Genomic DNA, 25,738 nt, shown 5'->3' on the forward strand with positions numbered 1-25,738 from the left:
GGATTAAAGACTAGACATAAAACCTGAAACCATAAAAGAAGGAAATACAGAAGGAAATATAGACAAAACACTACATGACATACATCTCAGCAACATCTTTAAAGACTCATCACCCAAAGCAGTGATAATGAAGGCAAAGATAAACAGCTGGGACTACATCAAATTAAAGAGCTTCTGTACAGCAAAAGAGAGAGTACCAAAACAAAGAGACACCCCACTGACTGGGGGAAATTTTTTTTTAAGATTTATTTATTTATACAAGAACCGGGGTACAGGCCAGATGTGTGGGAGGGTGAGAGGATCCACCAGAGACAGAGTGGGGAACAGAACAGGCAGACTGACAAAATACACTGCTGAGGGGAGCAGCGGGCAAGACAGGAGAGGTCTGCTGCGCCATGTGGGATTCTTGCCGGTCGGCATGGAACCCACGCTGCAGAGGCTGCAGACAGCTTGACAGTGCAGCGCTCAACTGCCTGCGCCACCAGAGAAGCCCTGGGAGAAAGTCTTTGCATACAACACTAATGATAAAGGACTGATGACAAAAATCTACAAAGAGCTGAAGAGTGTCAACAAAAACAAAGTAAATAATCCAGTCAAAAAATGGGCAGAGCTAAAAAGGAACTTCTCCAAAGAGGAAATGCAAGTGGCGAACAGGCTTATGAAAAAATGTTCAGCATCACTTGTAATCAGGGAAATGCAAATCAAAACTACAATGAGATACCATCTCACACCAGTGAGAATGGCACACATTAAAAAAACTAGCAACAACAAATGTTGGCGAGGATGTGGAGAAAAAGGAACTCTCCTGCACTGCTGGTGGGAGTGCAAACTGGTCCAACCACTATGGAAAGCTGTGTGGAGATTCCTCAACCTGTTAAAGATGGAGCTTCCATATGATCCAGCAATTCCACTCCTAGGTATTTACCCAAAGGACACAGAAACATTAATTCCAAAGGGTACCTGCACCCCTATGTTTATAGCAGCACTATTTACAATAGCTAAGCCATGGAAACAACCCAAATGCCCAAAAATAGATGACTGGATCAAGAAGATGTGGTATATATACCCAATGGAATATTACTCAGCAACCGAAAAAGATAAACTCATGCAATTTGCAGCAACATGGATGAAGTTGGAAGGGATCATGCTCAGCAAAATAAGCCAGAAAGAAAAAGAAAAACACTGGATGGTCTCACTCATAGAAGGAATTGTGAAAAAATGAAAAATGATGTAAAAAATATATAAAATAAAATAAATAATCTATGGGGGAAAGAATAAAAATGAAACTACTATAAAGATGGAGAAAAAGAATACAAATTTCAACACACTTAATCTTCTAACCCAAATTTCCATATGGTAAAAGACTGTAATGAGAAATAAGAATCTTATTTGGTTCTGACATGGTTAATCTATGAACAAATATTTGGGAATCCTTCACTATGTCACTCAAAGACTTATCATTATGGCAAAGTAGCACACAGGCATCTTTCCATTAAGGGACTAAATGTTATCCAAGCTGTGATATGAAGTTGGCAGCCTTTGGCAACTAGTTAGCAATACAGGTTTGTCCCCACCCACTATCCAAAAGTAGTATGGGGGCCTCCCCGGTGGTGCAGCGGTTGAGTGCTGGGTTGCGAAGCTGCCCGCAGCCTCTGCAGAGCCGGTTCGATCCCCGGCTGCTCCCCGGCCACCGGAGGAGGGTCCTACATGGCGCGCAGACCTCTCCTGACGCCCGCTGCTCCCCTCAGCAGTGTACTTCGGTCCCTCTGCCTGCTCTGCTCCCCGCTCAGACTCTGGTGAATTCTCTCACCCTCCGGGGCTTCTGACTGTATCCAGTGCTTGTATAAATAAATAAATAAATCTTAAAAAAACAAAAACAAAAACAAAAGTAGTATGTTCCTATTTGATATGATTTAATAAGCTATCTTTGGGTATGCAGATGCTATTACCATTGATTTATATGGAAAATCTGAAGAAGGAATACATTCCCACACTGAACAGAAATCTGCCAAATCATATCAAACATGCACATTCTACTTTTGGATAGTGGAGAGAACCCATAATCTAATTTCTTAATCTAATTTCAATGTCAGGTAACTTCATTCAGTTAAAAAAAAAAACACATTAAAAGAAAAAGAAGAATAAACTATCATTACTTGAGTTACTCCTGGTGCTGAATCTCCACTTCACCTAATATAGTAGTTATTTGTTGTTTTGGACTACGCAGCATGTCATTTCCCATTCTCTTTGTAACTGAATTCTGATTTATAACCCAACCCCATCAAGAAATCCTTACGTCTTGATAAAAGCTGACTTCTCCCCTGTCCTGAAACTGGAGCACATGATGGTGGCCTAAACTTATTAGCATACCATTCTTCTGACCCCAATGATTACTTCAGGTATGTGTACATGATCTGAGTTGGTCAGATCAGTTAGAAAGTCAATTTGAAGGTTAGAAAACTGTAGTGGGAAGTACCTAGTAGTGGTGAAAGAACAAGTAGTGGTGAAAGATAACTAGCAATACCAAAAGTTGTCCATCCAAGAAAAAAGACAATACTAACAAAGCAGTTCTGGAAAACCAGCTGAGTGATATCAGTAGGTCCCTGATTCAGACATTTCAAAAGCTAGAATCGACCTATGAAATAGTAAGAGGGAAAAAAATTCTTCACTGATTAAGCTAATTTGGATTGAATTTTAGTCCTTTACCATCAAAAAGATTCCTTATTAATGTAGGTAAAGAGGAGAAGAAGTTTCAATAAGCCCTTAGCCACCAATACACTAGATTTGGTCAATGGCTGCTCTAAACTACTATAAGAAAGGAGTAGGGACTGAGCTAAATGCTAGAATCACCAAACAAATCCATTGCTTTTATTTCTACCATCATTATAATTCATTTAATTATAATAAATACTTATTTACACTAAGACTATCTGAAAAACCTGTTTGAAGTTAATAACTTCTTCCTCTTCTTTTCAAAAATGGTAGATGCTATCAAGGATGGTATTAAGAGAGATAATACCACGAAGTCAGCAAACTGGAGTGGCAGGATAAGCTCCAACAGGCAAAAATAAATAAATAAATAAAAATAAAAAGTTTTGGGGCCAGAACAGATAAGCACAGGTATGAAAGTAAAATAGACAAAGGGGCAGCCTTTTATCATCAGCTGATACTTGTTTTTCTGAGGTTTCAAACCCTGCTTCACAGATTACACATGAAACAGTCACCACTACTCTATGAAGTAAATTATTATTAACTGCATTTTACAAATTGAGTGAGCTGCTACTGAAGAGAGTTTAGATGATTTATCCAAGGTCAAAGAAAAGAGGGAAGCAAGGAGGGGTGACATAATGAATATCTAAGTTACTGTCTACACTGCCCTCCTTTTCCTAGAAACTGCTTCCCCCATTGAGAGAGTTCCCAGGAGATTCTACCCTCTTTTCTTATCACAACTGATTACTGAGGGGTGGGCACCTGACCCAAGCTAACCCAGAGCTCTGGATTGAAACTCAAAGATTTAAAGCTAGTGGTTAAAGTTGAGCTATTAGACATAAAAGTCATATTTTACATAGGTGACTAAAATCAGTCTACAATCAGAGTGAATGATAACCCCCACATACAGAGAGAAAGAAAGACACACACAGAGAAAACTGGTTTGCCCATGAGGCCCAAATTATAGTTTTCATTGAAGCTCAAATGAATCTTTACTGTTAACGACAACTGGTTTTCCCTGAATCTAAAAGTTCTTGCCTAAGAAAATTCAAGTTGGGTAATATCACTTACAACTGAGAAAATAGTAACTCAATTAAAAAGCAAATGGGAAAAAACAGGGATATTGGGTGGGAAGCTAGTCACTCATAGTAATAAGTATTAACTGAACAATAATGCCTAGAATTGTTAAGTCCTCCAGAAATTCTTATTAGAGAGGGAAGACTAAAACTCAAGTCAAACTCACTCATGAAAGCAAGTTCTAGCAAATGAGAAATTATAATACTGTAGAGTTCAAAATAGAAAGCAGCAATGTAAAACAGTTGTGACGTTCGTTAGTCTGTAAAGATAAGAAAAATGGGGAAGACATAGGTAAGCACTCAGAAAGAGATAGAACCTAGAATTTTGAGAGCTAGCAACATGCTACAGAGAGTGAGAAAATTCATTGGGAGCACACAGTCCATTTCACGAAGTGGTAGGAATTATTACCAAGTAAATAGTATATAAAAACCACATGACAAAAAGTTAAGAAAAAGAAAGATACAGTATAGATTATACTGGCAAACTATTAGGATACCTCACTGATCCACTAACATTAGGTTGAAAATTTGAACTTGGGTATGGTAGCAATAACAGAAAGCAAAGATCAGATCAAGAAATGTTTCAAACAAATAATCCCATACTACTCTTCTCCCAAATTTCCAACTCACATTTCTAACTATAGCAGAACCTTCATAGGTAAGCAAGAAAAGAAATAAATACTAACACCTGAGGCCTCCCCGGAGGTGCAGTGGGTTAAGCGCCACACTGTGAAGCTGTCTTCAGCCTCTGCAGTGTGGGGTCGATTCCTGGACGGCCAGGGAGATTCCCACATGGTGTGGCAGAGCTCTCCTAGCTCTCCTACTGCTCCCCTCAGCAGTGTATTTTGGTCCTCTCCCTGTTCTGCTCCCTGCTCTGTCTCTGGTGAATCCTCTCACCCTCCAGTGCCTCTGGCCTGTACCCCAGTTCTTGTATAAAAAATAAAAAATAAATAAATCTTAAAAAAAAAAACTTCTTAAGTATAACACCTGTATGACACTACAACCCTTGCATATACATTATTTCATTCAATCCTAATAATTAAAACCTAAGAAGTATTATCATGATTCTCATTTTGCAGATTAAATATATTCAGGTTCAAAGAAGTTACATAATTTGTCCAAGATCACACAACTAAATAAAAAATTGGCCTGTGGAGTGAGGAGGTAGATAATAATCCACTTGGTCAGCACAAACGTCCTTTTTCCCAGGACAAATTATGAAGTAGATAATGATGACAATGATGATAATGAAAGCTACCATTTACTAAATGCTGGGAACTATGCAGAGCATGTTACATGCATTATCACATTTAATATTCCTAACAGCTTTCTAAGAGTCTATGACTAATCTTATTTGAACATGATGTGCTTGAGTCCTAAATAAGTTAAGAATGCCCAAAGTCTCGTGACTGACCTAGCTGGGATTCAAAATCACACAAACCCAAAGGTGGCATCAGAGTAGATTCCAGGCTTTGCTACTGAGAGAATAATCTGAAAGTTAACCCAAAGAGGTGCTGCAACCGATGGTCCCTTGACTTGGAGTGAAATTGGAACACCTCATGGATACTGAAGACCAGTGCGGACAGCACCAGAAGCACCAGAAGAGATTCACACTTCATTACACAAAAGGTGGGTGGGGAGAAACACCTAGAAGTTGTGGTCCTGAATGGGAGGCTGCCTAACAAATCACAGTTCTGTTGCCTGGTTAACAGCCCAGGAAAGGGGAGCATTCACTGGTATGAAATCACAGACCACTGACTGAAGGAAGATATATGAGGAGAAATTGGGGTGCTCCTAGCAGATCCAGTTCCCAACAGTGTGCTGGACTATAATCCCCTCCCCTCCACTCTTCAAGGATGGTTTTGACTTTGTGGAGCTCAAAGTGCACAGTACACAGAGATTCAGGTCTGGAACCACAGAGAGGTGCAATACTGGAGCTGCCACAGGCATGAGTCAACTCCCTGTCCCCACTTCCACAAACATCTAGACTCCTGGAAAATGTGCACCTGGTCCAATTGACCAGCTGCAATACCAGGTTGCCAGATCTATAGAAGACAAGAAACACCCAACATATAAAATCATATAAAGCTGGGAGAAATTAAAAAAAAAAAACCCACAGCACCATCCACCATCTACTGGAAAAGCCTCTCAGTTACTAGTACAGTCACTTAAAAAAAAAATAGGAAAATTTAAAGCAAAATGGGCAGACAGCGATACACGACACATGAAATCATGACACCTCAAGGGAATGTGTCATCACAAGGACAGAACTTCTAGAATCCAAACCACAAAGAAGGGGGAGATTTTATTCTCCTATCAGACAGAGAATTCAAAATTGCCATCATAAAAAATTCAAAGAACTGGAAGAAAACTCGGAAAAATAAGTGAATGACCTGAAAATAACTCCAATGATCAAAGAACATAAATGGAAAATTTATATAAGAAAATAACACAGATGCAAGATGTAAAAAGATCAACAGAGGAGACAGAAAATTCTGGAGAATCAGATCAAATGGCAGATCAAATCAAGGACCTCAAGATGATAATGCACAAAGAAACCAGGTTGTTAGAAAGATAAATACACACACACACACACACACGAAACACTTTAAGAATCACTGGACTCAGGTCCTCCCTGGTGGCACAAGGGGTTAAGACACAACCTATGAAGCTATCAGCAGCCACTGCAGCACCAGTTCAATCCCCAGGCAGGGAGGAAACCCACATGGCACAGCAGACCTCTCCTGACTTGCCTGCTGCTCCCCTCAGCAGTGTATTTCAGTCAATCTGCCTGTTTTGTTCCCCACTCTGTCTCTGGTGAATCCTCTCAACCCCTACACCTCTGGCACTGTACCCCAGTGCTTGTATGCATAAGTAAGTAAATCTTATGTAAGTAAATCTTACTTACATATGCATAAGTAAGTAAATCTTAAAAAAAAAAAAGTATTATTGGACTCCAGTCAGAAAGGAAATGTAAGAACAATGGGTATTGCAGAAGCACAAGTGACAGGAAAATAAACAAGAGATATTATTCAAAGAAATAATTGAGGAAAACTTCCCAAACCCAGAGAAGGAACTGATAATACAAGCTAAATGCCTGGTTATCTAAAATGTAGAGACCTACACCAAAACACGTAACCGGTTAAACTTCCAAGAGTTAAAGACAAAGAAAGAGCAGTGAAGACAGATGGAAGAAAGCATATAATCAATGAAATCACCCCCATCAAGCTGACATTAGACTTCTCTGGAGCAACCACAGAAACAAGGAGAGAATGGAATGACATATTCAAAATAAAGATAAAAACTGTCATCCAAGAATATACTATATCCTACAAGACTTCAGGTAGGAGGGAGAAATACAGGCCTTTATAGACAAAAAGAAGGTGAGAAGTTTGCAAACACTACATATCTACAACAGAAATGTTGAAAGTTCTGCTATCTAATTTGAAGAGATGAAAACCCACCAAAAAAAGCAAAAAATAACAAAAACAAAAACACCTGAGCAAGTAAACAGATAAAGCCAGAAAACTGAAGACAAACTGGTGTGTGTGTGTGTGTGTGTATATATATATATATATATATATATATATATATATATTCCATTGTGTATATATATATGCACAATGGAATACTACTCAAAACTGGTGGTAGCAAATCCTCATATGTCAAGAATCACCCTAAATATAAATGAACTTACCTCACTAATCAAAAGCCCCAGAGTTGCCAGTTGGCTAAGAAAATAAAACCCAACTTTATGTTGTCTCCAGGAGACCCACCTGAGCGCCAAAGGTAAAAATTGGCTGAAAAGTAAATGGTTGGGGAAAAACTCCAGAAAGGGGAGACATGACAAACATATCAGATAAAATAGAATCTACCTAAAAAAGATGACGAGACAGGGACCGTCATTATATAATAATTAAGAGAACAATATATGAGGAAAATATGACACTCCTCAATATATATGCAACAAATAACAAATGGAGAATGCAAATATTTAACATAACTATTAATCTTGAAAATAGACACTGGAAACAGTTGTAGGAAACGTCAACACACCACTCTATCAATGGACAAATTTAGCAGACAGAAAATCAACAAAGAAACAAAAGCCTTAAATGAGGACGTAAACCACACAGGATAAATGGACATATACAGGTAATTGCACCCAAAAAACCTGCGTAGACAATTTCATCAAGTGCACATCAAACATTCCACAGGACAGACTACATGTTAGGTCATAAAACAAATGTCAATACACTTATGAATTTGAAATCATATTAAATATCTTCTCTGATTACAATGTTTCAAAATAGAAATCAATCACATAAAGAAAACAGAAAATACCTCTGTATGTGAAAATTGAACAATATACTACTGAATGGCTACTGGATTAATGAGTATTGAAGAAAAAAATTTTTGAAACCTGGAGACAAAAATGAAGACACAAACTGCAACAACGTATGGGATGCAGCAAAAACAGGACTAAAAGGTAAATATATAGTAATACAGGCAAATATTAATAAACAATGAAGAATTAAAAACACTAATTTGAAGGGACATATTTATTCCTTCATTGAAGCATTATTTACAATAGTCAAGTTACGGAAGCAACCTAAGTGCTCAGAGACAAATGAGAGGATTCGGTCCTTCTGCCTGCTCACCCTCCCGTGCTTCTGACTGTACCCAGTGCATGTATAAATAAATAAATAAATCTTTAAAAAAAAAAATGTGATGTATATATATGCACAATGGAATACCACTCAATTATTTAAAAAAGATGAACTCCTGCCATTTGCAACAACATGAATGAACATGAAGGAATTAAGCTAAGCAAAACAAGACAAAAGGAAAATGACAAATACCAGATGTCTTTGCTCCATGTGGAATACAGAGAAAACAGAGTCAGACAACACCAAACCAAAGTCAAACCCTAGCTATTTGACTGTAAAACTGAGACTATCAGAAGGGGAAGAAGGAGAGGAAGGCAGAACAGGGCACAATGGACTATGGGAACCTTGGAGGGCTATGGATACCTTGGTAGTGGATGTGGTATGGTAAAATATACCTGAAGAGGCAGAATCCTATATTCGTGAATCATATACAGTACTTACTGTAAACAAATGATATTTTAAAAAAATTACATAATCTGACTCCAGAGCTCATACTCTTAGCCACTATGCTATATTGCTTCCATGACCAGAAATTACTACAAATGAACACACTACCTCAGTAGAAATCAGCAAAGGAAACACAATTAGGAAGCAATGAGCACACAAACAACTTTAGAGTAGATGATAAAAGTCAGAGGAGCATTTTCTTTGTCCTGCTGTTAAAGAAGTAGCAAAATTCAAGCAATCAATAAAAGAGAAGAAAGAAAACTTGTAAAACAAATTTTGGTAAGGTTGGAAATTTAAATAAACTTGTAATAAAGATAATTCATTTGAAGATGGTTTAACATTAGTTATTTTTAAATTACAGTTCTAAAGAAAACAAAGGTTCAGAGAGTGAACGATTATCTGTCCAAGATCATACAATTTTTCAATTTACAGTTTACACAATTAGAGAGTAGAATTCAGGCTTCAAATTCCCCACTTCAGTTTTTCTTTTATTATATCACACCATATCTACTTTCTTAGAAATTAATGTATACATTAAGTATCTACTGGGCTGTCAAGTAATTGACAAGAGAGCTGTGCTTATGTCATTTATCCTCACAATCTCCTAAGGTAGTTACCATTATCCCCATTCCAGAGATGTGATAACCAGACATTATGGTGGCTGAGTAAATTGTCCAAAGACCAAGGACTGGTAAATAACAAAGGCAGGATTGGTAGTTACCCCTGACTGGAAAAAACCATGTTCCTCAAATATCAAAGTGTATGTGAATGGGACTGGGAGGTAGAGAACTGTACTACCAGATAATAAAAACTTGAAAGTTACTAAAAAGCCTTTAGAGTTGGGCCTCCCCAGTGGCGCAGCGGTTGAGCACTGGGCTGCAAAGCTGCCCACAGCCTCTGCAGCACCAGTTCGATCCCCGGCCACAGGCAAGGGTCCCACATGGCGCACGGGCCTCTCCTGCCGCCCGCTGCTCCCTCAGCAGTGTATTTCGTCAGTCTGCCTGTTCTGCTCTCCCCTCTGGCTCTGGTGAATTCTCTCACCCTCCCGCGCTTCTGACTGTACCCAGTGCTTGTATTAATTAATTAATTAATTAATTAAAAAATCAATGATGGAGGATGTAATATCAATATACAAAAATCAGTTACATTTCTATACTCTAATAATGAACTATCAGAAAGAGAAATTTAAAAAAGCAGTACCATTTACAACTGCATCAGGAAGAATCAAACACCTAGAAATAAATTTAACCAAGTAGGTAAAAGACCCATACAAGTACAAATAAATGGAAAAATATTCTGCACTCATGAATTGGAGGCATTAATATTGTTAAAATGCCCATAATATCCAAAGCAATCTACAGATTCAGTGTGATCCCTATCAATATCCAAAGGCATTTTTCACAGAAATGGAAAGGAACAAACAATCCTAAAATTTGTTTGGAACCCCAAAAGACCCCAAAATGACCATATCTGTCAGAATGGCTATTATCAAAAAGATAAATAATAAATATAGGCAAGGATGTGGGGAAAAGGAAGATTTGTGTAATACTGATGGGACCGTAACTTGGTACAGTCACTAGAAAACACTATGGAGAACTGCCATATGATCCAGCAATACCACTTAAAGGTAATTACCCAAAGAAAATGAAAAACCTAACCCATAAAGATAGTATCTCCACCCCCTATGGCCATGGCATCATTATTTACAATAGCCACAATATGGAAACAGCCTAAGTTTTCATCAATGGATGAATGGGGAAAAAAAATGTGCGTGTGTGTGTGTGTGTATTATTCAGTCAAAAACAGAGAATAAAATCCTGCCATTTTTTATACCAAGCTCATAGATACAGACAACAGACTGGTGGGTGACAAAGATTGAAGGGTATACAAAATATATAAGGGTTCAAAAGATACACTTCCAGTTACAAAATAAGTAAATCATAGGAATGTTATACATAACATGGTGACAATAGCCAATAACACTATATTGCATATTTGAAAGTTGACAAAAGAATAAATCTTTTTTTTTTTAAGATTTATTTTTATTTATTTATACAAGCACTGGACACAGTCAGAAGCGCGGGAGGGTGAGAGAATTCACCGGAGCCAGAGCGGGGAGCAGAGCAGGCAGAAGGACCAAAGTACACTGCTGAGGGGAGCAGTGGGCGGCAGGAGAGGTCTGCGCACCATGTGGGACCCTCCTCCGGTGGCCAGGGAGCAGCCAGGGATCGAACTGGCATTGCAGGGGCCGCGGGCAGCCTCACAACCCAGCGCCCAACCGGCGCGCCACCGGGGAGGCCCATGAATAAATCTTTAAAGTACTCATCACAGAATAATTTTTTTAACTCTATACAGTGATAAATGTTAACTGGATTTACGGTGGTAACCATTTCACGATTGAAGCATATCAATTCATTATATTGTATACCTGAAGGAAATAAAATGTAAATGTCAACTATAATATATGTCATTATATATCAATAAAAACAATTGTGAATTTGCAAATTATACCAAAGATAAAGAGTTAAGATTCCTAAGATTATGTTAAGCAAAATAAGTCAGAAGGAAAAAAATTGTCAGATCATTTCACTTATAGGTGGACTATAGGGTACCCAACAAAGGGTCAGGAAAAAGACAAAACTTGCAGGCAAACCACAGATCTGAGGCATACAGCAAGAGAAGGGAAAGGAGATGGGTCAAATGGGGGCGGGAATGTAACAGGGTGGTCCCCAGGAAAGGGGGAGGATCCAGGTTCCCTGCTCCACCCAAGGGAGGGTGTAGCTGAGCAGGGAGAAGAAGCTGCAGAGGAGACTGAGAAAGGAAGGAAGCAGGATGGAGAGCAAGAAGAGCTGGAGGAGGCATGTGGAACAGAGAGACATGAAGAAACTGCACCTGCCTTCTGGTCGTGGTCTGGCTGAAACAGATGTGGGTGAGAGACCAATGGGGAGGTTAACAATGGCAGCTTTTATCTTGATTTTGCTCTTTTCCTCCCAGACTTGTCTGGTTGTTTCTGATCCTTTTCTGTGTGTCCCCACTGGAAGATGCTTTAGACTTGTGACAGGCTTTGGGGCCTTGCTCTGGGCCAATCCTGCTTGGGTGGACTTTTACCCATGAAGGGATGGGTAACTTTGGGTGCTTGATTTAGAAACTATATTCTTTGCCTCTCCTGTATTGTTTACTAATTGTATTAAAGTTCCTTCCCATTAAAGTCTCATATGTTTTGTGTTGATGACAGAACCTATTTAGAGCAGGCAGGTTTGTGGGGTCTGGGGTGCCCCTCTCCCTGACCCATAACAGGAAGAGCACAAGGGGCTACGGTAATGCTTCACAGGTGCTGTGGTAGTGGGAAAATTAGGACTATACTTGATGTACAAAAATGAACAACAATGTAAGAAAATAAAAAAATGAATTAAAAAAAAAAGAAAAACAGACATTTGTAAGTTAAAAACAGTTAAGATCCCTAATATTTATAAAACGCTCCTGAAAGTTGAGAAAAAGAAATAAAAATAAACAAAAAATATGGACAGGTAGTTCACAGAAAAGAAATTCAAACAGCCCTTAAAATATGAAGAAATATTCAATCTTAACTTATATGAGGGACAGAAATTAAAATTACACTTCTCGTCTATTAGATTGATAAAATTTCAAAACAGTATGTTGTTGGTACATTCCTTATAATCAGGGAAATGCAAATCAAAACCACAATGAGACACCACCTTACACAGTAAAAATGGCACATATCAAAAAAACTAGCAACAACAAATGCTGGCGAGGATGTGGAGAAAAAGGAACTCTCCTACATTGCTGGTGGGAGTGCAAACTGGTCCAAACACTATTGAAAGCTGTCTGGAGGTTCCTCAGTCTAATAAAAATGGAGCTACCATATGACCCAGCAATTCCACTCCTAGGGATCTACCCAAAGGATACAATAATGCCTGGGGCCTCCTGGTGGCGCAAGGGTTTAAGATACAACCTATGAGGCTATCTGCAGCCACTGAAGCATGAGTTTGATCCCCGGCCAGTGACTTACTCACATGGCACAGCAGACCTCTCCTGACTTGCCCGCTGTTCCCCTCAGCAATGTATTTCAGTCAATCTGCCTGTTCTGTTCCCCACTGTCTCTGGTGAATCCTCTTCACCTCCTGCACCTCTGGCCTGTACCCCAACTCTTGCATGCACAAATAAATAAATCTTTAAAAAATAATAATATCTGTACCCCTATGTTTATTGCAGCACTGTTTATAATAGGTAAAACCTAGAAACAAGCCAGATACCCAAAAATAGATGACTGATCAAGAAGATGTGGTATATATACACAACAGAATACTATTCATCAATCAAAAAAGATAAACTCATGCCATTTGCAACAACATGGATGAAGCTAGAAGGAATTATGCTCAGTGAAATAAGTAAGAAGGAAAAAGAAAAATATCAGATGGTTTCACTTATAGGAGGAACATAGGGGAACCAAATAAGACATCGGGGGAAAAATAGCAATACAAAACACAACAAAACAAAAACAGATAATTATATATCAGAGACATCCTGTAGGGGAAGAGGAGGGAGAGGGAGACTGTGATGATGGTGCATGGGTACACTGGTGAAGGAAATTCTATAAGGACTACACCTGGGGGGGAGGGCAAACATTGTTTAAAAATGAACAATGATGTAAAAAATACATCAATCAATCAATCAATCAATCAATAAGTTGTTGGTGAGGGCAACAAACAATCTCATATATTATGGACAGACATTTAAAATAAAAGATCTTGGAGGGGGAAAGCATTGCAACAATAAAATTTGATCTTGCTATCCCAGTTTTAAGAGTCTACTTCAAAAACACACTGGCAAAAGTATGAAATTATTTAGATACGATGTTACTCACAGCAGCAGTATCTTAAATAGCAAATGTCCATCAATAGGAGATTGAACAAACAATGCTAACATCCACAAAATGGAACATTAAGCAGCTGCAAAAAGGAATGAGGGGGGGCCTCCCTGGTGGTGCAGAGGTTGAACGCTGGGTTGCAAAGCTGCCTGCAGCCTCTGCAGCGCCTCTTCAATCCCAGGCCACTGGGTGAGGGCCCCTCATGGCACGCAGACCTCTCCTGCCACCCGCTGCTCTCCTCAGCAGTGTATTTCATCAGTCTGTCTGTTCTGCTCTCCCCTCTTGCTCTGGTGAATTCTCTCACCCTCCCGCACTTCTGACTGTACCCAGTACTTGTATAAATAAATAAATAAATCTTTAAAAAAAAAAAAAAAAAACTTGGCCTTTGTTTTTTTTAAAAAAAAGGAATAAGGAAGATTTCCATGCACCAATATGGGGAATGGTGTGTGCCACATTTTCTGGCAGAAAGGCATACACATAGAAATAGAAATACACGCACACACATATTTGCTTATATTTGTAATAAGAAACAATGAAATATTAAATCAAAAAATGAAAATGGAAGGGGCCTCCCTGGTGGGGCAAGAGTTAAGATCCAACCTATGAAGCAATCTGCAGCTACTGCAGCACAAGTTCGACTCCCGGCCAGACAGGGAGCAACCCACATGGCATAGCAGACCTCTTCTGACTACTACTCCCCTCAGCAGTGTACTTCTGTCAATCTGCCTGTTCTGTTCCCCACTTTGGTGAATCCTCTCACCCCCCCCCCACACCTCTGGCCTGTACCCCAGCTCTTGTATGCATAAATAATCTTTTAAAAAAAAAAATGGAAGAGGGAAAAGAACAGGGTAGAGATGACATGGGTAGAAGTAAGAATCTTCCATACATATCTTGTATAGTTTTTATTTTTAAAATGCATAAATGTTTTACATATATAAAAAACTAACATTAAAGCCAAAAAGAAAGCAATTCTTAAAATTTGAAAACTGAAGTGAAGGAGCCTAAATGATGTCAAGTTGGTGACAATAACAGAGAAATTACTTAAAGTAACTTCAGAACATAGTATTTTGATCACATTTTCTCAAATTAAACATTCTAAAATCAAATAGAGGTACAATAAAACTGTAAACTTCATTTAGTAGTCTTACTACGAGATATATTTTTATATATAGGATAAAACAAATGAGTAATTCTGTTAATGTTGTTCGAACTAGTTTTTCGTGTAAAAGAAAACGAAGTAATGATAAACGGAAATTAGAATTACCAGCATAAAGTGTTTCTCTCTTTTTCAAAAATAAAATTCCATAGCTCTATTCATTAAACAAGAACAAGAAACAATTTCAACCTAGTTGTGATGAGTACTGCTAGTATCTGGATTGTGATCTCACAATATCATTCCAACTAAAAGAAAAAGTTTGGCTGATTTCCAAGTCTGGGGCAAGAATTGTGTAAGATGAGTCCGGGCACCTTATTTCATTAAATAACAAGTAAACTGTATCAAAATTATTAGGGTCATAGATATAAAACAACAGAAAGCGTTTCCAATTAGTGAAATATCAACAAAGAGAACACTAGCAGGGATGACAAAAACTGAGAAACATACAAAATACGTATTTTTAAATAGTTTCTATGATGACAAAAATTTAAAAAGAGAGAGAAAAATTCTGAGTATATTTTGTTTGCTGACTCTTATGGACCGGATGAATGGATTCTTTAGCATATTCAGTTGTTAGGCAATGGGAAATCATAACAGGAGAGCGTAGGGTAGGAGGCCAATCAGGGCAGGGGACATATACCCCTGATTCTCCTGTCAGATCAATAAGCTCTCTACTGAAAATCCAGTTTTCAAATTTGAGTGCATTTAAGAATCCATATCTCACGCAGAATCCTAAAAATAATACCAAAATATTCTGATTTTGTCTACACATGGGCCCAATTCCATTTTTAACAAGTTCCTCAAATGAATCTGATAGGCAATGTACAGACTCACATCTGAAATTATTCACTGAGACCATTTTACAAGTTTTTAAATATATCCTCCATTTTTTTAAAAAGATTTATTTATTTATACAAGAATTGGGGTACAAGTCAGAGGCGCGGGAGGGTGAGAGAATTCACCAGAGACAGAGCGGTGAGCAGAACAGGCAGACAGACCCAAGACACTGCTGAGGGGAGCAGCAGCGAGGCAGGAGAGGTCTGCTGCACCATGTGTGGGTTTCGCCCTGGCCGGCCAGGAATCGAACCCACGCTGCAGAGGCTGCGGACAGCTTCACAGCGCAGGGCTCAACCCGCTGTGCCACCGGAGAGGTAAATTTTATCCAAATTTTAAAGGAAAAGATATGATCACATCTATCCTCCAAATTTTAAAGGAAAGATATGATCACATCTCTTACCTCCCCTTCCTATCTATTCATAATTTATCCTTTTCCCAGGATAGTAAATTCCACAAAAGCAAGAACAATGTTTGCTCATGGTGTTCACAGTGCCTCTCAAAATACCTTGCACACAGTAGACACAAAACATTTGTTGAATGGAAGAATAACAGCAAAGGAAAAAAAAAAAGTCAACTGCAGTTCACCAATTCAAAATTAGTTCCAGAAAATAATCTGAGATAAAATGTCTATTTCTTGCCAAAAGTCAGTATAAAGAGTATGGAACAAAGACTATAAATAAAATAGGGGAAGAACAATAAAATAAAAATAAATAAGCATGGGTATAAAGAGGGGGCATAGGTTAGCTTACATTTTAAAATAAGACACAATGACCTCCCTGGTGGCACAGGGGTTAAAGACAGCGCTATCAAGCTATAGCCACTGCAGCACAAGTTCCATCCTCAGCAGGTCAGGGAGCAACCCACAAAGGACTGCAGACCTCTCCTGCCTCTTGCCCTCCTGCTTCCACTCAGCAGTGTGTTTCAGTACTTCTACATGTTCTGTTCCCACTCTCTGGTGAATCCTCTCACCCCCACACCTCTGGCTTACACCCCAGTTCTTGCATGCATAAATTAATAAATCTTTAAAAAAATAAAATAAGACACAAGTTTACATAAACCTCCCTGAGATATACTTTGTACATTAATCTGAACATTTAACTTCCTCTAATTTAGAAACTATTAAAAAAAAAAAAAGTACTCATATTTCACAATTCCAAATAGGGAGAGCCAAGTACGTTAGAGAAGAAAATTTTTTTAGACACACAAAGAAAGTCTACTACATAATCCAACTCTTCATTCTACAAAGAGGGAAACTGAAGCCCAAAGACAAAAAAGATTCACTTTATAGAATTAATAGTAAAACAAGGATATGCCAATCCTCTGAATTTCCAATCCAATGTTCTTTCATTACACAAAGCTAACATATTTTTTCATTGTGAAATGCAGTATTATCTGCACATCTTGGACATACAAGTATGGTAACCATCACTACACTCACACTCAGGATTTAAACTAAATGAATATACCCTTTTTTTAAAATGCATACAAGAACTGGGGTACAGGTCAGAGGTGTGGGGGGTGTGGGGGTGAGAGGATTCACCAGAGACAGATTGGGAAACAGAACAGGCAGACCGACCTAAACACTGAGGGGGAGCAGAGGGAGAGTCAGGAGAGGTCTGCTGCGCCATGTAGGTCACTCCCTGACCGGGGATCAAACTCATGTTGCAGTGGCTGCGGTCAGCTTCATAGGTTGTGCCATAACCCCTTGCGCACCAGGGAGGCCCCAATATACCCTTTTTGTAAGCAGGGATGGGAATGAGGGTATACCGCTATTGAACAACCTTCAGTTTTAGAACTCCATAAGTACTATTTTTTGATACATGGGCTTTTCTGTCATTTATCATAACAATTTCAGTTTTTAACATATATTATACACAATACCAAAATTTACAACCATGAAATAAAACTAAACTGTAAAGTTATGTAAAACTTAATCTAAAATGGATAATTTATTCTTTGTTCATTATAAAATTTTATATGTGCTTCCTTCTTCTGGATTAAAAACATTTTTGACTCAAGAGATTAATGAATGAGTCAATTCATGTCTCTGCTGTTACTCTGAGCCACCTCCCTATACACCCACAGGATGCTTGCAGAGTAAGAGGGCCTATTTACAGCATGCAACTTGAAAGTACAAAAAATACAGAAAGAGAGCAATGTAACAACTAAATCTCCATAAACCAGCTCCCAACTCCCCTTCTTATTAATCTAAATCCTCGGCAGAAAGTAGGTATATTATAAATCATAACTAAGTCAATAGACAGACTCCAAAAGCCCCTCCCCATTGTACTGAATCCCATCTAAATATCTCCATTTTCAGTTACAAGGAAGATCATTTGGGTTATGAATTTATGGACAAGGCTCTGAGGTGCCATATAAATTATTATTCACTCAGAGAAAACAATATGATTTCCAGTCTAAACACAGGGAGTAGTATGTAATGGGAATACCATAAATGTGACAAAAATAATAGTTGTCATTGGCAAATTCCTATTTAGTGTCATATAATTGGTTTGTCTGTTTTATTTAATCCTTACAACAATCTAGTACTATTACCCCCCTATTTTCCTGAAAATGTAACCAGCTTTAAGAGGTTAAAATAGCTCACCTACAAAGTACACAACAGAGTCTAGATTTGAATCCAAGTTTAGACCCTACACAAAGATTTGCTAAGTAAATGAACTAACAGAGTAACTTATTTTTTTTTAAAGTTCTTGCAACATATTAACATCAATCAAAACTAACCAGATATGCAACTGATTTTGGCAGCACCCATTATTCATAACACTGGCAGGTATATATAGCTTAAAGGTCCAAAGATTTCATGACCTCGGGTCTTTTCATTCCACCGAAAGTGACATAAACCCTAATATAATCAATTCCATTAGTAGGACAGAAGGACAATCTAGAATCTGGAAAGTTAGCCAACTTCTGTTGTAATAATCCAAAATAAGGCCCAGGATTGTCAACTTTAATGTTCACAGCAAAAAATCTACTCAAGTGACAGGGATAGTAGTGACATTAAAAACAAAACAAGTTAAGCATATAAGAGAAAGAATATGACTAAGATGACATCTAAATAGAGATGCCTAGTAGGCAGCTAGATATTCAGGACCTGAAACCAGATAAAAAATTAAAGACTTGGATATCACTAGCATGGAGATGATAGCTACAAGAATGGATGAACTTCAAGAAAAAGTTAAGTACTATAGGCCAAAGATTGAGGATGAGAAAAGAAGTCAGTAATGGAAAGATGGGAAGCAGTGGATCAAGGAAATCCAGGAAAGGATTTAAATGAAGAAAACTAAAAAAAATCAATCACCTGAAACTTGATTTACATTTATTTTCCACACTCCAAAAAACTAATGGGAAATGGTTGTAATAAATATGAACATAGGAAACAGCACTGTTAAAACTCAGTACTACTGAACTAACATTGATTCCCGTCTCTCCCTTCAATTCATCTATTGCTACACCTCCACCAACAAAAAACAAAAATTGGAAACATCATGCTTTATTGTATCCTTAAAAAGTACAGTAAACATGCTATAGGCAAGATAGCTGTATTTTCAGGAAACGTATGTCAAACTTCCAGACAAATACATGCCTAACCCTCCTACCACCTACTTTTGTTTTTCTTTTTTAATTTACAAATCATATGCATTTTTCCCTCTGGAAAAATTAAGACTATTTTTCTATCCCTTATTCTGTTTTCAAAGGTACTCAAAACTACTGACAATTTGTTATCATTCTCAGGTTAAAAAAAAAAAGTTGAGAAAAGGAAAACAGCTCTTGATAATATGGAAGAAAGGGCACTGGAAAGAATCTAACTTACAGAAAACCAAGATTGAGTAATTGAATGATCTAGGAAGTGAAGAGTTACCATAATGTTATCTTAATATCTGCAAAATACTTCAGCATTACATTAGCAATATGAAAACTAGACTTATCAAGTTCTTGAAATAAATTTTATGTATTCAAGGAAAGGTTGGATAACCACTTATCAGAGCTTCTTGAAGCCACATTACTTTACAACTATTAGTACTACAACTAGTCTCTCAACAAAAAATGTTTTGTGGGCAAAGTGGTTCAAAAAACATTTGTCAGCAAACTCTTCTAAAATCAAAAGGCTTGGAACTTTCATTTCTGAAAAGTGGCGCTGCTCAAAAAAGTAAATAAACTTAATTTGACAACTTTAGTCTTTCCCCCAAAAGCCCTAAACCTAGAGTGCTGCACATGGCACATAAAGTGCATTCAATAAATATCAGTTACAGAAATCAACAAAGGCGGGGCCTCCCTGATGACGCAAGGGATTAAGACATAACCTCTGAAGCTCAAAGCAACTTCTGAAGCTCACAGCCGCCACTGCATCACCAGTTAGATCCCCAGCCAGGGAGCTACCCACATGGCTCAGCATACCTCTCCTGCTGCCCACTGCTCCCCTCAGCAGTGTATTTCAGTCGACCTGCCTGTCTGTTCCCCACTCTGTCTCTGGTGAATACTCTCACCTCCTGCACCTGTGGCCTGTACCCCAATTCTTGTATGGATAAATAAATGAATCTTTAAAAAAGTCTTGGGCTCCATGATACCTGACTATTCTAACTTTGAAAACCCTTGATTGCCTTTGACTTTTCCACTTTGTATAAACTTTCCTCTTTTATCCCTAGTTCTCTAAGGTCTCTATCCTATCAGTTTCAACTTGCACGACTGTACAAATGTTTCCAAATCGTTTAATTATGAACTCAGTTTTGTATCTCCAGTCTACTGATGGTTGTTCCACTATCCCCCCAACCCACCACATCTAAAATTACCTATTCTTTCCAAGCAATTTCAAAAAACTTTGCTGTTCTCGCCCATGTTTTTTCATCATTCTATATAATCTAGGCTCAAATTTTTAGAATCATGGATTCTCTTTCTTTGGTTCCCTCTTGTTACCAAACCTTGCCAATCATGTTTCAGCAATACTCCCTTCCCATACTCATGCCCCAGTTTTGGGCTTCAATAATTTCTGGACTGTTAATAAAAGTATTTACAAACTCTCCAGTCCTAGCCCATCTACAGTCTCTTTGCCCACAACTGCCAGATTAATCTTCTTCATTCATCCTGGCACGGTCTTGTTTACAAATATTTAAGAGCCACAACATACTGAAGAAAATCTAAACATTCCTAGGTCTAGCAATCAAACACAAATCTATCCCAAACTTTATCTTCTGCTCCCCTAAACATGTCATAGTCATGTCTCCACCCTTCACTTATAGTATCTTTTACCCTCCTTTTGAATCTCTTCTATCTAGATCCTATTCATCCATCAAAAAACATACTGATTCTCTCAACTCACAGTGATACCTTCTTTTTCATTTCCAAAGCTTATATTACCTATACCAATTACTTGAAATTTATCATCAATTTTCTCAATCTGTGAAGTGCTTTGCTTTTTTCAGTGCATGTACGAAACTAGGTCTTGTCTTGTTAGATCTGTATACATGAGATTAGGTGCTTGTAGCCAGACCAGCAATTTCAAATAGATTAGACTCTCAAGGAAAATATCCATGACTTACAGTTCCTTGTAGTCTCCACATTTCAGTAAATCACCAAATGAAACTATACCAAGAGGCTAGAAGACAACTGAAGAAAAACAAACAACTACTAAACCCTCCCTACAGTACCACTTCATGGAACTTGGAAATCAAAAAGCAAAGTAAAATCAAACTTTATGGAAATTGGCTAAATAGAAAGATGTGTCCTAAAACCTTCCATTTCTTTCATTCAATAAAATGTTTTAAATTGCATTAAGCATTAATCTTCTTGTTTCTCAATATGAAGAGTATCTGTAATGTGGGTGATATTTGAAACACAACCCACAATACTCTTATTTCACACTCAAAAGCATGTAAGAGTAATTTTGAAAGCTTTTGGGAGAAACCTTCTTATAGAACTATAAACATTTAAAAATCTACAGGGGTTTTTAGAAACCCTGAAATGAATGCTAATTTTAAACAGGCTACATGATTTTCCTGATTCAAGATGAGATTTTTAAATTGTATTATTTCTATGGATGGCATTATTTTGTTCACTTAATCTGAAATACTGTTTATATCTGACATTAATTTTCTGAAGAGGCAGTAAATTACTATTCATATACATACTTTCTGCAATTTTAGAGACTGGTTTTGTTTCTACTAAAGCAGAATTATAATTTTTAATTATTCACTAAATGGAGAAACTTGCTTACAGAATTTGTAAGCAAACTGACAAAACTTGAGAACCCCAATTATTTACGTATAATTGCATATGCTATAAACCAGTGAAAGATTTTTAAAATAGAATTTCTGTCTTTTTAAATCATAAACTTTAAAATGTTTTAAAAGAAACAACTGTCAATTACCAAAAAAGGCAGTTATGGTAAAATATGTGGTACTTTTGTAATCTACAATATTGTAAAAGACCTTAATACTGAGATGATCTATCATCAGTTATCTCGAGTTTTTACACTTAACAGGCCAGTAAAAAGTCCCATCAGACTCCAGTCACCTACGACATTTTGGCTCAAAAATCACTTCCTCAATATCGATTCTCCATTGTCAGTTCCAAGTCTAAAAACTGGACCCTTAGGAGTTAAATCGCTGTCAGTAGAAAGTAAGCTTTCCAGCATTACTAATCAAGCTGACCAAAAGATGAATATTACTAAGATCGCCACTCAAGTCTATATACGTGGTAAAAAAATAACACTGACGTGGTAACTTCTTATATGATGCCTGGAATCGTAGTTTATAACTATTTTTTGTGTAATGATGAACTGAATCACGGCTAGGAATTCAGAACCGTTAGTATCATACCAACCAATGATAAACGGGGACACGCTCGCGATATTAGTGGTACTCCCAAATTCTTCGGATGAAACACCAGGTTCTTGGCGTTCCCCGAGATGATGCACACCTGACGTTTTCCCCGCACATAACTAGACAAAAACACACTCTAGACCCCCAGACGAATAAGAGGCCAGCGCTACTACTCACCAGCAGACAATCCGAATTCACTTCCGATTTGGGATCCCTCAGCAGGTGATCGAGCTTTTCAAACCGCGCATCAAAAGTGTCCCCAGTAGACATTGCGGCTGCTGCGACAACACCCGACACCAGCCACAGCAGCGGAAAGCAAGTTCAGCCAATTTCCTCCGGGGGTGCGCTGGCTGCGGCAGGGCCGGGGGCCGAAACCTAGGGTCACCAGGTGCGCCCGGCTCCCCCTCCTGCTCCTCACTGAGGGGAACTCCGCTCTCGAGACCCCGGGCCCGGGGCAACAGCGACCCACAGCCGCTCCGACACCCACAGTCGCATCCCACCCGGCAGCCCCTCCCGACAGCCGACGGCGCGGGAGCCACGGGCCCCGTCCCTCCCGCGAGGTGCGTCAGCCTAGCGGGCCTGTGCCGCCGGCGACCACCGAGGGTTCGCGGTCCCCGGATGGGCAGGAGGACAGAGAAAGAGAAGCAGGGTGGAGACTCCTCGGCAGAGGGGAGGGGGAAGAGAAAAGGAAAGGGCGGGTGCAGAGTTGTGCCAGCTGCTGCCGCCGCCGCCGCTGCTTGGGCCACGGGCCCGGCCCGTTCTGCTCGGAGGCGCCGGAGGCGATTTAGTCCCGCATCCCTGGCTCTACTAGGTCCGACCCGAGGTACCGATCCGTCACGACCAAGAGCTAGTCCCCGAGGCACAGCTTCACTCTCCCATTTTGTCGCGTCGCCGCTGAGGCTGCCGCTGCGGTGACCGCCTGGGCAGGGCGAGGTCGGTGCCCGATGCAGATCCGGAGACGGAAGGCTGGAGAGCTGGCGGTGAGAACGAAGAGAGTCGGGTCCCGGCGACGGCTAAACGGGGAGCTCCTGGGAGGGGCTGCAGTCCGGGCTTGGTAAAGGGCGAGTCTCTGAGGAGAATGCCTGGGGGGGGTGGGGCGAGGGGGGCCTTGAGGGACTAATATGTCCGCCTTCCGCTGAAACAAATGCAGTCCGCTGGCCACTGCGCATGCGCAGCGCGGACGTTCGTTGGGGAACTAGCCCGGCGCGGCGGAGGCGCGCGCGCTCCCTCGCGCGCGCGCACACCAACGTCTTCCCGGGGGCGGGCTGCCGGGGCGGGGGGCGGGGCGTTCGGGGAAGACTGGCAGCTGGGAGGAGCCGACAGGGCGCGGCGAGCGGCCCCGCCCTAGATGGCCTGGGACTGCTGTGGGGAGCGTCTGGGGCGCGGAGCTGCAGGGATGGGCCGGCGGGGGTGGAGTTCTGGCCTCGCTCCGGTCGCGCGGGCAACTGCTTGGGATCTGCTCTGGGCTGCAAGCGGTCCGCGGAATTCTGAGAAGAAAGGAAAAGTGCTTGTTATTGTTGTAGAGGAGATAGGTTCTCTTTTACGCAGGTTGCCTTTTCGCCGACAGGTTATCAGCGATTTAGCACCAGCGGAGATTGGTTTTCAGTAATGCCGCACCGTGGCCCCTGGTGACCCCCCCAAAGCGTTTGACCCATCTAGTCTCTAGAAGTCAGGCCCAATTTAGTTTAAAACAAAAGAGGGAAATAATGTCATGGAAATAAAGCAATATTTCTAAGTTACTCATACTTGTTCTCCCACACTATTAACACTGGCACTGTAATTTTCTTGTTAATGTGTAATCCTGCCGTTTCAATTTCAAAACTTCAGTTAAACCTAGAATTGTGATTTTACCAGAACTAATGTAGAACAGGAAAATAATGGGTATTTCCTGCTAATTCAATTGCTTCATTGACTGTGGTGAGAAAAAGTGGAAGACTTGTTGCTCAATCTGCTGATACAGTAATGTTCTTCACTACTTTCAGCATTAATTATGATCAATCTTTAGTTTTGCCTATAGGTCAAATTAGGGTTTGCCAAAAGTAGAAAATAGGGTTGTTTTACCCCATACTGGAAAAATGCTACAACTTTGTTTCTGTATGTCAAGCTTAGCACAGCATCTAAACCAATGCTCTTGTGTGCGTGCACAGGTTAAGAAAAGGTATTGTTTGGAAAATGCCTATTCTATTTTCATTTTATAAGGTACAAGGACTGTTTAGATATGAAGTCCTATATATAGATCAAGATAGAAAGTAAATCTTCACAAAAATATTAAAGCCTATAAGAAAAAATTCAGTTTTTTTCATTAAATGTTTCTTCAGTGACTTTTCTTGTCACCAGCATGTTAAGCCAGTCATGTGAATTAAATTTATTTTTAAGCATAGGGCTTAAAATAAATTTGGCAGTAGCACTAAAATAAACTTCCTAAACCCTGCTTGTGCTTTTTCATTACCATTTTTAGGTATTCTTAGGAATTTTGTTGCTTCTCAGAGAACTGAACATTATGTTGTTTTCCATTTGGACACATGAAGAAGTGCAGGTAGCTAAGATAATACGTTGTCCTGATAAATGTAAGTAGAATTGAAAAGCAATCTGGCAAAGCTACCAGAAACATATCTGGGATCTACATATTTTACTTTTCTACAAGATTTATCTAATGATTGTAACACACCACTAGTTGTCTTTTACCATATGGTAGATAACTGTATTGATTTCTTTTTTTAAAAAAAAGATTTTTTTGTGTGTGTGTGTGGGGGGGGAACCCTCCCTGGAGGTCAGGGAACAGAACCGTCGCAGCAGAGGCTGCAGGCAGCCTCACAGCCCAGTGCTCAACCTCTGCGCCACCAGGGGAGGCCCAAGATTTATTTATTTATGCATACAAGAACTGGGGTACAGGCCAGAGGGTGTGGGGAGTGAGAGGGTTCACCAGAGACAGAGTGGGGAACAGAATAGGTAGATTGACTGAAATACACTGCTGAGGGGAGCAGTGGGCCAGTCAGGAGAGGTCTGCTGGGCCATGTGGGTCACCTCCCTGGCTAGGGATCAAACTAGTTCTGCAGTGGCTGCGGATAGCTTCATAGTGCTGTTCTTAACCCCTTGTGCCACCAGGAAGACCCTCT

At 39.5% G+C, this 25,738-nt stretch overlaps 1 protein-coding gene across 1 annotated transcript in view; it reads right to left on the bottom strand.

Moving 5' to 3' along the window:
- The window catches only part of ROCK1 (Rho associated coiled-coil containing protein kinase 1), a gene marked incomplete at both ends in the record, with an annotated part of 127,948 nt that extends 105,056 nt beyond the window's left edge, over window positions 1-22,892 (bottom strand). The window contains one exon of the mRNA XM_084252683.1: window positions 22,800-22,892. Within this exon, the coding sequence (XP_084108809.1) occupies window positions 22,800-22,892 (93 nt within the window). The remainder of the gene's footprint in view (window positions 1-22,799) is intronic.
- Window positions 22,893-25,738: the final 2,846 nt, after the last annotated feature.

This window comes from Talpa europaea, assembly GCF_964194135.1.
Source record: "Talpa europaea genome assembly, chromosome: 13".
In the NCBI taxonomy this organism is placed as follows: domain Eukaryota; kingdom Metazoa; phylum Chordata; class Mammalia; order Eulipotyphla; family Talpidae; genus Talpa; species Talpa europaea.